This window comes from Corvus brachyrhynchos, unplaced genomic scaffold (assembly GCF_000691975.1).
Source record: "Corvus brachyrhynchos isolate BGI_N302 unplaced genomic scaffold, ASM69197v1 scaffold10, whole genome shotgun sequence".
NCBI classification, from domain to species: domain Eukaryota; kingdom Metazoa; phylum Chordata; class Aves; order Passeriformes; family Corvidae; genus Corvus; species Corvus brachyrhynchos.
In genome coordinates this window covers 1,370,198-1,380,860 of record NW_008236180.1, presented here as the reverse complement: position 1 = coordinate 1,380,860, position 10,663 = coordinate 1,370,198, and the positions used below count along the sequence as shown (strand labels likewise).

The 10,663-nt window shown below is 48.3% G+C and overlaps 1 protein-coding gene across 1 annotated transcript; it reads left to right on the top strand.

The window, feature by feature from the left end:
- The first annotated feature begins 68 nt into the window (after positions 1 to 68).
- BLCAP (bladder cancer associated protein) lies at positions 69 to 7,507 on the top strand. Its single transcript, XM_017732853.1, has one exon. It carries the CDS (start codon positions 5,991 to 5,993, stop codon positions 6,252 to 6,254), a length of 264 nt encoding a protein of 87 aa, XP_017588342.1. The 5' UTR covers positions 69 to 5,990; the 3' UTR covers positions 6,255 to 7,507.
- Positions 7,508 to 10,663: the final 3,156 nt, after the last annotated feature.

Genomic DNA, 10,663 nt, shown 5'->3' with positions numbered 1-10,663 from the left:
TTCTCCGCTGCGGGGGAGCCGCGCGCTCGCAGCCCTGCGTGCGCCGGGATGGAAAAGGCTTCAGCCGACCCTGAGCTCGGCGAGGTCGGTGCCGGCATGGAAATAACAGCACTGTGTGTGCCCTCCCCTCCTCTCCTTCTGTTCTCGCTCACGAACCTCTCGTAGCGCTCTTCAGCGCCTTCTGAAAGGAAACCCGGGCCCGTTTCTCCCCACGGCAGCGCAACGCTCTGAGACAAGCTTTTGTCCAGGCAGCTGGACTGGGATGGGCCGCGTGGGTCCCTTCCAACCTGTATTCTGAGATAGTCTGTGAATACAGTGCTCTGCAGTGCTGTTGTGCCCAGCCGGGCACCCTCCCCGAGCCCCCATACATGCTTTGAGCCAGCTACAAAGTGAGTTCACAAGCTGTTCTGTCATACGAACATTGGTCACGATATCCCAAACACGCAAGTGCAAGAGGAGAGGAAAAACAAGCTCCTAAAAGCAGTCCACAACATGCTGAACTTTCCCATACTTCCCTGGTACTGAAACATTTCAATGGACCTTGCGAGTACTGTTCTAGTGCAGTAACCTTTGTCTTTCCAAACTATAGGTCATAACTTCTCATAGCTGCCCAAACAGCATTTTTGCCTCTCTTAACCTGAGATGCAGAAAACATCTTTATCAGGCTGTATTTGGACCTCTGAAGCCCGGGGAAGGCACAAAAGGTAGAGAAGAGGTCCAAATTAAAATTTCTTTTCTCAGGGAACTTGTAATGGGCCTGGAAGTTGTGATCTTTGGCAGTTAAAGGCAGAAGGTGGGAATCAGGACCTCTGAACATGAATTAATTAGTACAAATGAAATCAGTAATACTTCAGGTGACAACTGTGACTACTGACATCTCTTCCCACTACAGAGCTGGCTGACTTAAGCTTCTGCTCCTCTGACTCCTGATGATTTCCAGGCCCATTCCAAGTTCTCTGAAGAAAACAGTTAGTTTTAGTTTGGATCTCTCCTCTGCCTTCCTGCTCAGAGGTGGAGGAGGATTCACCCTGGTGCTGTGAGGGCACTGCAGTCCAGATGGAGTGGGCACTGCCTCTGGAGAAAAGCTAATCCACTCCCCATCAGTAATGAAGCTCAGAGAGCAGCTTTGGAAGTGGTGAAAAGAGTGGCTCAACAGAGAGCCTCCACTTTTCACCAGGTGAGTTGCTTTGGCATGTGTCTACCTTGAGAAATCAGAACACTAACCCCGAGGCTTGGTTAGTCAAGGATTTGTTGCTCTTTTTGGAAACTGCTGTGATTACACTGCACCATTTCTGAGTCTACATCAAGTGTCCAAGGCATGATCCAAGACTAGGATAAGATCTTTGCCAAAAACTGTAGGCTCACTCTTTCCAGCTGAGTCATACCAGCAGATAAAGCTTTTAAAAAAATTGAAATAATAGTGGCAGGGCTAAAAAAAAAAACCCTGGAGAAGTTAACCCCTGCTGCAAATAGGTCTTAAACTTGGAGCAGTTACGGTTCTTGGGTTTACGACAGAGTGTTGGCATCTGGGAATCTGGTCTGCTGTTGCTTTTCTTAGCTGAACTCTTCAAACTTGTCACTTGATAGTTCTTCACCTCTCTTTTTGTCCCAGTGTTTGGATGTTGTGTCTTTTTCAGCAGCTGTTTTGGATGCTGTGTGATATTTGAGTTGGTTTTGAACACAGGCGGGCAGTATGAGGCACTGCCCACACACATCAGTTAATAGTTGTGACAGGGTTTTTGATTCAAACAATTTTAAGCAAACAGGTCAGCATTGTAGGTAAGAAACAAATCCCTGAGGCTTACTCTTCAGTTTATGTGCCCTGGATAACTGGAGAGACTTTTATCTAACCAGTGTGGCTTTACGTCATAAGCAGAGACTTCAGCTTTTGGGAAAGGGGGAGAATGGCACCAGCACACCCCAGTAAAAAGGTTACTCAGTGTTTTATTGCAGACCTTTCAGCTGTCAGCCTGGGAGACTCTTTCTGTAGCATCTGCTGGGGGAGTTCCGTGTGGACAGCACTGGCTTAAAGGCTGCCTTAGCAAGGTCTGAACAAGCTTACCCTTGAAGTGCTTAGGGAAAGCTGGCTGATTATTCTCCCCTTCCAGGGTAAATGACTTAAAGAATTCAAACATTCTTGAGAAAGGTACAGACTTGGTATTGGCATACTGATGTGTCAAACCAATGGTGTAGGAACACCTCTGGCTGTGTTAATTGCTGAGTTAGTTTGTAGAATATGAAGGAACAGCTTCCTTGAAGGAACAGCTCCTCAGATGGATTTATTCCAAAAGGTGACTGATCCATTGCAAAGCAGTGCACTGTGCTACTCACTCTAGACCTGTCGTAATTGAAGTTTTGCTCCTCCCTGGAAAAGGTGTGCTGCTGTCTTTACACTGGAATTCCAAAATCCTCCCCACAAACATACACGAGTAGGACGTGAATATTTTTGGGAGGGAAGATGACAGCAGGAAGGGCTGGGAATGCAGTGGAAGCCAACTAATAAGCATGTGGAAAAGTATTGGTGCTTGCTTACTAACGAGGTGTGCAGGGAACCTCCCCTGGCTGTTCCTCTGCCTGCAGGAACTGGCAGGAGGAGGCTCTGGCAGCACGTGGAGATCAGAACCATCTGCTGCTGAGGGGTCTGAAGTGAGTTCAAGTGGCTCCACGAGCTGTGGAGGGGCAAAAGGAGGCAGTGGAAAGGAGCCATCAGGTAAACACAAGTGGCCACCAAATCAGATGACATGAGGAACAGCACAGGAGCAGGTCTGAGGATAGCAGGACACTGGGGTGGCAGAGGCAAGAGGTGAGTCAGGCAGGGGAGAACAAGAGCAACTGGTTAAGGGAAAGCAGGATGCAATTGTGAAACCAGTTCTGTTGGGTGACAGGTAGTTATTTGCTCTGGAACATGGTAATCTTTGGCTTGCATTGTGAGGAGGGGACAAAGACAACGAGGTAGGAATCTTTAATTTGCACGTTTCACCTTGCTTGAGAAATCAGGCAAAACTGAATACTGTTGTGGCTTCCAGTAAGGATCTGCCTGTCCTGGGCACAAAGGAGAATGTTCCTTGCTCACTAAAGAGTTGATAGCAGGAGGTGCTGTTTCTCTTTGATCAATAGAGTGGAAAGAAAACTCAGTCTCATTGCCAGCTGTACAAATAATCTCTAGTGAAGAGCACGTATCTTACTAGTGGAAAGTCCCTCAAGGGAGATAGAGCTGTAGAAGCCTTCAGTAGTAGGTACTTGATCTAGGACCAGCTGTGGGATACAGCAAAGGGTCCTCAGCCTTTAACTGGTGGGTGATGAAGGGGCATGTGAAATTACAAGCAAACTGACTACAGAGAGCAACTGTGTGAACGTCTGCATTTATCAGAAATCCAAGAGGTTTGCAGGTTGAAGGGCATCGACATTGAAACTTCATAGGAAAAATAACTACCATTAAATGGTTCTTTATTCTGCGGAGTGGTTGCATTGATTGCTACAAGCAACTGGCTCTTGCAGGAAATACTAATATTTAAAAATGACTAGTTCTGAGATGGCTTTGTGTTTGGAGGAAGTGCTCAAGTAAAGTTTAGATGCTTAAAATCAACTCAGTGTTTAGACTGTTATTGTTAAGAGCATTGTAGGAGCGAGGAGTTCAGACGAAGTACAAAGTGTAGCTACAACACAAATTATAATTATTTTCTAACTGTAGTCAGTTGTGAAGTTTGGGCTAAAGGCTCAATAGTGATACATGACCCTATTAAAGCTGAGAGATTTGTGACATTAGTTCTGAAAAATTCTAGTGCTTTGTTTCAGCCTTGTGCTACTTAACAGACACATTCTTTACTCATTTCCTTGCTCTAGAGACAGAAAACCCAAAGCAAAGTAGGCACTTAAAACTAAAGTTTCAAGAACAGGTGACACAAATTGCCACAGAAGTCAAGCTGATGCAACTTAGGGCTGGATCTAGCAAAAACGTGACATGATGTTTAGGCAGTGATTTTTAATACTCAGTGTTTGGAGCACTTGTGAGAAAACAATTACAGGAAACTTCAAGAAAGGAACATTTCAGGAGGATTAAGGCAGCTGCAGATCATCAATTTAGTACAATTTTGCTGCATTCAATGCAATCTGAACTAAAAAGTTGGATGATGGGGTTTAATTACTTTCCTGTTCAAATATTTGTTGTTAGATCTTTTTCTCTCCGTTCTCCCCCTTGGAAAAAAGTTCTCCAATACTTCTGTGGTATTGTTTACTCCAGAAACATCTGAGCAATTCACAAAGGCAAGCAGACAGCATGTTTTGTTATGAAATGAGTAATAGCTAATTCCAGTTTATAGATGCGGGAAGAGGCTTGGGACTAGACTTGCCCTTAAAGATGCAAGTGAGTGACCTGCCTAAAACAGGACTAACACTGGGAGCTTCATTCCTGTGACTTGGCTTTATCTGTATTTCAGCATAATATAACTTTTTCCTTACTCTTTGGCTACTGAGCTGCAGCTTAGTTTTACTAAGTGAACTCCAGCTGCCCTCTCTGCTGGAGAACACTCCCTTGCAGGAGCTTTAGCACAGTGTACTTTCCCCAAATAATGTTTGTGCTGGTGGAGATGTTGGCCTGCATTTTCTTGTTAACATTAAAGTAAAATAGATCGTGCTGCTCAGGATGGCAGCATTTCCTGCAGCTGACAGCAGAGCCCATTGTACCTGTGAAACAAGTCTGACCTTAGTGTTCTTTTGGAAGAGAACCTCGTGTGGTTTTCCCTTGGCTTTTCCCTGCAATCCCTCGTTCTCCCTCCCTTTGCCAGGAAATCCCTTCTCCTGCCAACAGGAGCCAGTGGAATGTGCTGTTTGTTTACATTCTCACTCTTTCATCCTACTAACCTTCCCACCCCCCAGTTGTAATCCTAACAGGCTCGCCTGAGCCCTTCATCCTTTTCTGAGGGAGCACTGCTCCATTGAGTAATTGCAGATACAAGGATTGCTGCAAGGAGCTGTTCCCACCAGATTCTTCTTAGTGGGGGTGAGGCTTTTATTGTTTTTAAAGCTATTTGAAATTCTTGAAGGTGTTTGTAGTGCTTCAAAGGAAAAAACAAAACCACACAGTGTCATTGAGGTGGTTGCTAAAGGTAGAAGCAGGTTTTCTGGACTTGTAGTGTGCTACCATCCCTGCTTAGGAAAGCCCTTAAAGCTCAGTTTCTAGAGGGTTTTATAATAATCCAAGTGAGGAAATCCTGTGTTTACAGCACTTACGGAAATTGCCATTTTGAGCCTGTCCCCCCCTTTGATCTATTCACATAGTTTGTCTTATCTGACTTCAGCTGCTTGGCAAGGATTATAAATCCTTAAGCAGAGACTGTCCTCCCCTTTGTTTTGCAGCCTGGACACTGCCAGGGCTTTCCTGGGTAGCTTGATGTGTGGCTGGTCTAGTGCTGTCCTGCTGGAAGACTTTATTGTTTGTGTGCAAAACAATTCCTTACAGTAATGCTTCCTTAACACTTCTCTGTAGCACCAAATAATTATTGCCCTTCAATTGCATTTCTTTATATCATCACTCAAGCCTTTGGACTGTCTCAGATCAATGTGTGTAGGTAAGGCTGTGGCAGCTTGTTTTCCTTTCCATTTTCCCCTCTCCCTTTCTGTTCCTGTATTATGCTAAAAGGGTCTCACTTGTTAGCCTGGATAAAGGCCTGAGGAGCAGAGCACACAGGATACACTTCTACACCAGCATTTGCTGATCCTGTCCCCAGCTGAGTGGTTCAGAAAGCAAGAAGCTTTCCACCAGCTCCAAGACACACCAGAATTTAGTACTGGCAGTTCAACCATCGGCATATGATGCTTGGGAGTAAATGAAGCTTTAAAAGAATGTCAGTTGATTTTCTCCCTGCATTTCTCTGACAGTTTGACATTTTCCCCTCCCTGCAGAGCAGCCTGCCCTCGGGAGGAGTTGCTGGAACCCCCTTCTGGAGCACATCTGACTGCTACTGCCACGAGGCCCCAGCCAGCCAGCCACAATGTACTGCCTTCAGTGGTTGCTACCTGTCCTGCTCATACCCAAGCCCCTCAACCCAGCACTGTGGTTCAGTCACTCAATGTTCATGGGATTCTACCTGCTCAGTTTTCTCCTGGAACGGAAACCTTGCACAATTTGTGCCTTGGTCTTCCTGGCAGCTCTATTCCTCATCTGCTACAGCTGCTGGGGGAACTGCTTCTTGTATCACTGCACAGGATCCCAGTTGCCGGAATCAGCTCATGATCCCAGCATAGTGGGCACCTAGAGAATCATAATCTTCCAGTCTGCTGAGGGCTCTTGTTTTGCTTTTAAAAAGGGGGTGGGGCTGGGGCTGGGGAGGAGGGGGGTGTCGGGTATGGGACTGGAGTAAGGACAGCCTGTTTCCTGTAACTGCGTGGACTAGAGTGGCAAATTCTTCCCACTCTGCCTGTGAAATTCGACTCGTTTACTGTGTGAACTCTGGCAGCACCACCTGCTTTTTTAGAAGCAGAAGTCTTTTTTTTTTTCTTTCCCGTATCACCGGGAACAGACACCAGCCCTCTCAACTGAGAACTGCAGGAAGCCTGAGCCTGCAGCCCCTGCCCAGCTGAGAGTGCTGCAGTTGTGTGTCACTTGTCTGCATTAGGCCATGGTGGTCTAACTCAGGGCTCTTGGCCCACTGGTCCTGCTTGAATAGCTACAAGATTTTCTCAGTCTCTCTTTGTGGGGAGCCAGCCTTCCCACCTTGCTGATCAAGGGCAAGTGCAACAGCTCACAAATGGACTTGGCCAAAAGCTGCTGGAGCCAGAGGCAGTTGAGTCATCTCCTCCTGCTCAGCCTGCCAAAGAGATGTGTGCACTGCTGAAGTGCTTTCTGAACTCCGAATGCTCCAAGATCCCAGCCTGAAAGCCTCAGTTATGCTGCTGCTTTTATAAAGCCTCACAGGAGACTGTCTCTTCTCCTCCATGTCCTGGGTTTACCAAGGTGTTGACAGTTGGGATAAAGAATTGGCATGCTGCAAGACACAGGGTTTTGGAAGCCAGTGTGAACTTCACCCTACAAAACTCATGCTAGCCTGAGAGGCTGGGTGTAGGCAGGGCAGGAGAGGACCCTGAGGTGGAGGCATGGCTTGAAGCAGTAAATGCTTCAGCCATTTTCAGAGATAATGGTTTTGGGCCTGAGGTGACAGAAGGTGCTGGTGCTACTGACTAGCAAAAAAATGCCTGGTTGTCTCCAGCTTCCCTGGCAGAAGGATGTCAAGAATCCAAGGTGGTGGTGCGTCAGGCCTACAGCCTGGGGCAGAGGTTGGTTTGTGAGAAGCCTTAGAGGTTGACATAAAACACTTATCTCTAAACTTTGAAGGTTTCCCTCCCCTTTGCCATCTGTTTGTGTTTCCTTCAGTCTCCTGGTGGACAGCAGCAGAAGTGGCTGTTGCTGTCCTAAGGCAGTTCAAGCTATGAGGTTGTGAAACTTCCAGAGTATTGTTTGTTCATTGCACAGCTGTTCAAAATGTTTAATAAAGCTTTATAAACTTTGGTCTATGGCCTCCTGCCCAGCATGATGCATTGGCTGCTCATTGTGGATGCCTTAGCCCAGCAATCACGTGTCTCTGCATTGTTCTGTTCCTAGCACAGCAACCCCAAACAGTCTCCAGCAAGAGGCAGAGCCTGTTTGCTCTGTAGCTTCCAGTACTGACTCCTCTTGACTGTTTAACCTGACCGTGGGCAGACAGGGAGCCAGACTGGCAATTCCTAAACAGCCTCCTCTCACAACCAGAAGCACCTCCTGTGTCGTGTGTTACCTCTCTGCGCTTAGGTGATAGATTCCCCTTTTTCTGCTTATGAAGTTAAACCCCCGAGCTGTGTCCTGGAAGCCACTAATCCCCAGCGCCGACAGGAAAAGTGTCTGCGGGGTGCCCAAGTGGTGTAAGCCCATCCCACAACACCTCGTCACCCCAACCTGTCCCTCTGCTCAGGGCAGCCCAGCTGCCAGCCCATGCCCTGTGTAGAACGGGGAGAGACGGACTATGAGATCCAACAGCACCCAGGAGCACCTGAGAGTGTTAAAGGGTGTGGGAGCTCTGCTGCTGGGGCTGAAACAGGCTTGGCTTTGTCCCGTGCTCTGAAGACCAGGTCCAAGTTGGAAAAAGTTCAGAGTCTATTAGTGTTTACACGATTTAAAAAAAAAAAGTATGTGCCACATCAAAAATAGATGTGACAGCTCTGTCACCTGTCAGGTTGAGGGAAATCCCAGTAGCTGTCACATCAACTCAGGCATAAATAACAAATGGAAAGGAGAGGGGAGGGCACTCTTTGCAAGCCGTGGCACAGCTTTGCTCTGAGCTACTTTTAAGTTTCAATATATTTAAGCTAATGCACTCTGTTCTGTCAAGAGTACACTTTGGTTGCTCACTAGCCAAGTTGCACTTTACAGCAATTTAAATAAATACTAGCCACAAAGCCAGACAACCCTTTGGATGAGAGCGAGCCCTGGCTTTGTACGTGGGGTTCAAGACAAGGCACAGCTGCGGGCTCTTTTCTTTCTGTGAGACCCAGCTCGAGAAGAGCACTTCAAAAGAGGGAGGCTGTAGGACAGCTTTCAGTGGGGCAAGAAACCTCCCAGCCCTAATGCAGAGAAGGAGCACTCTTTGATATGCACACAGCCCTCCCCAGCACACTCTCTTACCTTCTTTAGGGCCCTGAGATACCATCTTGATTTTAAAGATAGAAAATTAAAGCAACTTTGTCATGGTCAGACAGAAAGCCTCGGGCAGAATGAGGAACCCAACCAAGTCTCACATCCCATGCTAATGCCTGGTTCGTCCTTCTCCATAAAGAGACCGTGAAAAACCAGCCTGTGACTGCAGAACAGGTCGAACCCGATGGCTTCTGAAGAGCAGCATCAGAGCTTCCCTGTTCGTGCACCACAGATGGGGCTGAGCCTGGACAGACAGAGCCAGAGTGCTCAGCCAGGCGTTTGCCAGCTACATGGAAAAACACTCACATGAGATGTTTTGCCCTTCTCTGCCAGAACAACAGTGGGGTGGCTCTGTCCCTTGGGATCCTGGGGGCACCATGGGGTCTCTGTGTGGGGACCGCATGGGTGAGCAGCTGCACCAGTGACTAAAAGCAGTGGGATTTAGAACACAACCACTGTGCTGTGCCAGGCCCCACTGAGCCTGGACGCTGCCTGCAATTGTCACTTGACACTTTGGCACTGAGTGAGTCTCATCACCTTGCTGAATTACAGAGTGTCCATCTGCCTGATGCTCCCTAGATACAGGGAGCTGGAGCCTTAAGCTGTTCCTTTGTCTTTCCGTATGAGGGAGAGATAATTTTCTTTTCTAGGTCACATAACAGATCAGTGACACAGCAGGGTCAATAAAGGAAAAAAAACCAAAACAAAACCCAGCTCAGGCTCCAATCCTTAGAGATGCAGCTTGGCTCAGGCAGTCCTTGGACTCCTCAGTGCAGCCTTAGGGTGCAGAGGCTTTTCATACTCCTCCTCAAGCCTTCTCAGGGAGAGGAAGCATCCCCAGGATGAGCAGCTGGAATACCACAAGGCTTGCCATGATATGGATTTTTGGATAGTGCAGATCTTAGGATCTGATACTTGGGAGTTGAGCTCCCCAGCACCGCTTGGGGTGCAGGTGGGAATCAGCCTGCTCTCCCAGCATCTGCCTCTCATCCAGGGATCTTGCTGGGTGATCTGTGCCTCCTGCCTGGATTCTCTTCCTGCTCACCCTGAGACAAGCCCTCAGCGTGGCCTTACGAACAGCAGCAGCCAGAGGACAGAGGTTGATCCCATGGAGGAGCCATTTAGGCTGGAAGCACCCACCAGTGGGCTCAGGGAGGCAGCCAAGTCCAGAGGCTTGTCCCCTCGTGCTGTCCAGCCAAATCTCCTGAGCCAGGGAAACCACAAACATCACTCAGGGTCACAGGTAGCCCTGCCCTGCAGCATTTCTCTGGCATCAGGTGGTTTCCCAGCCGTGGGAGGTAAGCTACAGTCCGTTAAGGACTTTAGCCCTCCCCTCCAGAGCCTGGAGATTAACCCTTGGCAAGAGGGTTTTGCTACTCTGCCAGCAAAGGCAAATCCTCTGATAGTAGGGCAAGGGAGAGCAGCTCAGGTGCCACCCACACCTGCTGCTGGAGGGGATGACATCCAAGTGACAGCAAGCTGTGTCCTCTAAGTCAACGCATGCTGGCAGCTTCCTGTCCACCCCTTGTTTCCAGTGAGTAACAGGCACTGGGAGCTCTGGTGGCACTGTCAGCAAACCTGAGAGCCTGACACAGGGGCACAATCCTGCTGTGAGCCAACCCTTTAACAAACAGCACCCTGCTCCTGCCCCAGGAGACCTTCTGCGTTTTGGCTGTGGGAGAGACCCCAGACCCTCACCACAACTCAAGATTTCCAGTTCAGGGTGGGTCCTGTGTACTCAAAAGCATTTATCCTGCGGGAGCCAGGGCTCCATGTTCTTGGGGAGTGCTACCACTGAGCTTTGGGTAAATGAAGGGGATGCTCAAGTCAAACAACAACTCATCCTCTCCAGTTTAGAGCCCACTGCCAGCACAGACTGCCCCTGCCTCCTCATTAGAGCTGTTCAGGGGCAGCCACAGCCTCACCCTAACACCCTCTTAAGACGCCTCAGCTGCCACTGAGGCTGAGGACAGGACAGGGAGAGGAGGAAGCAAACAG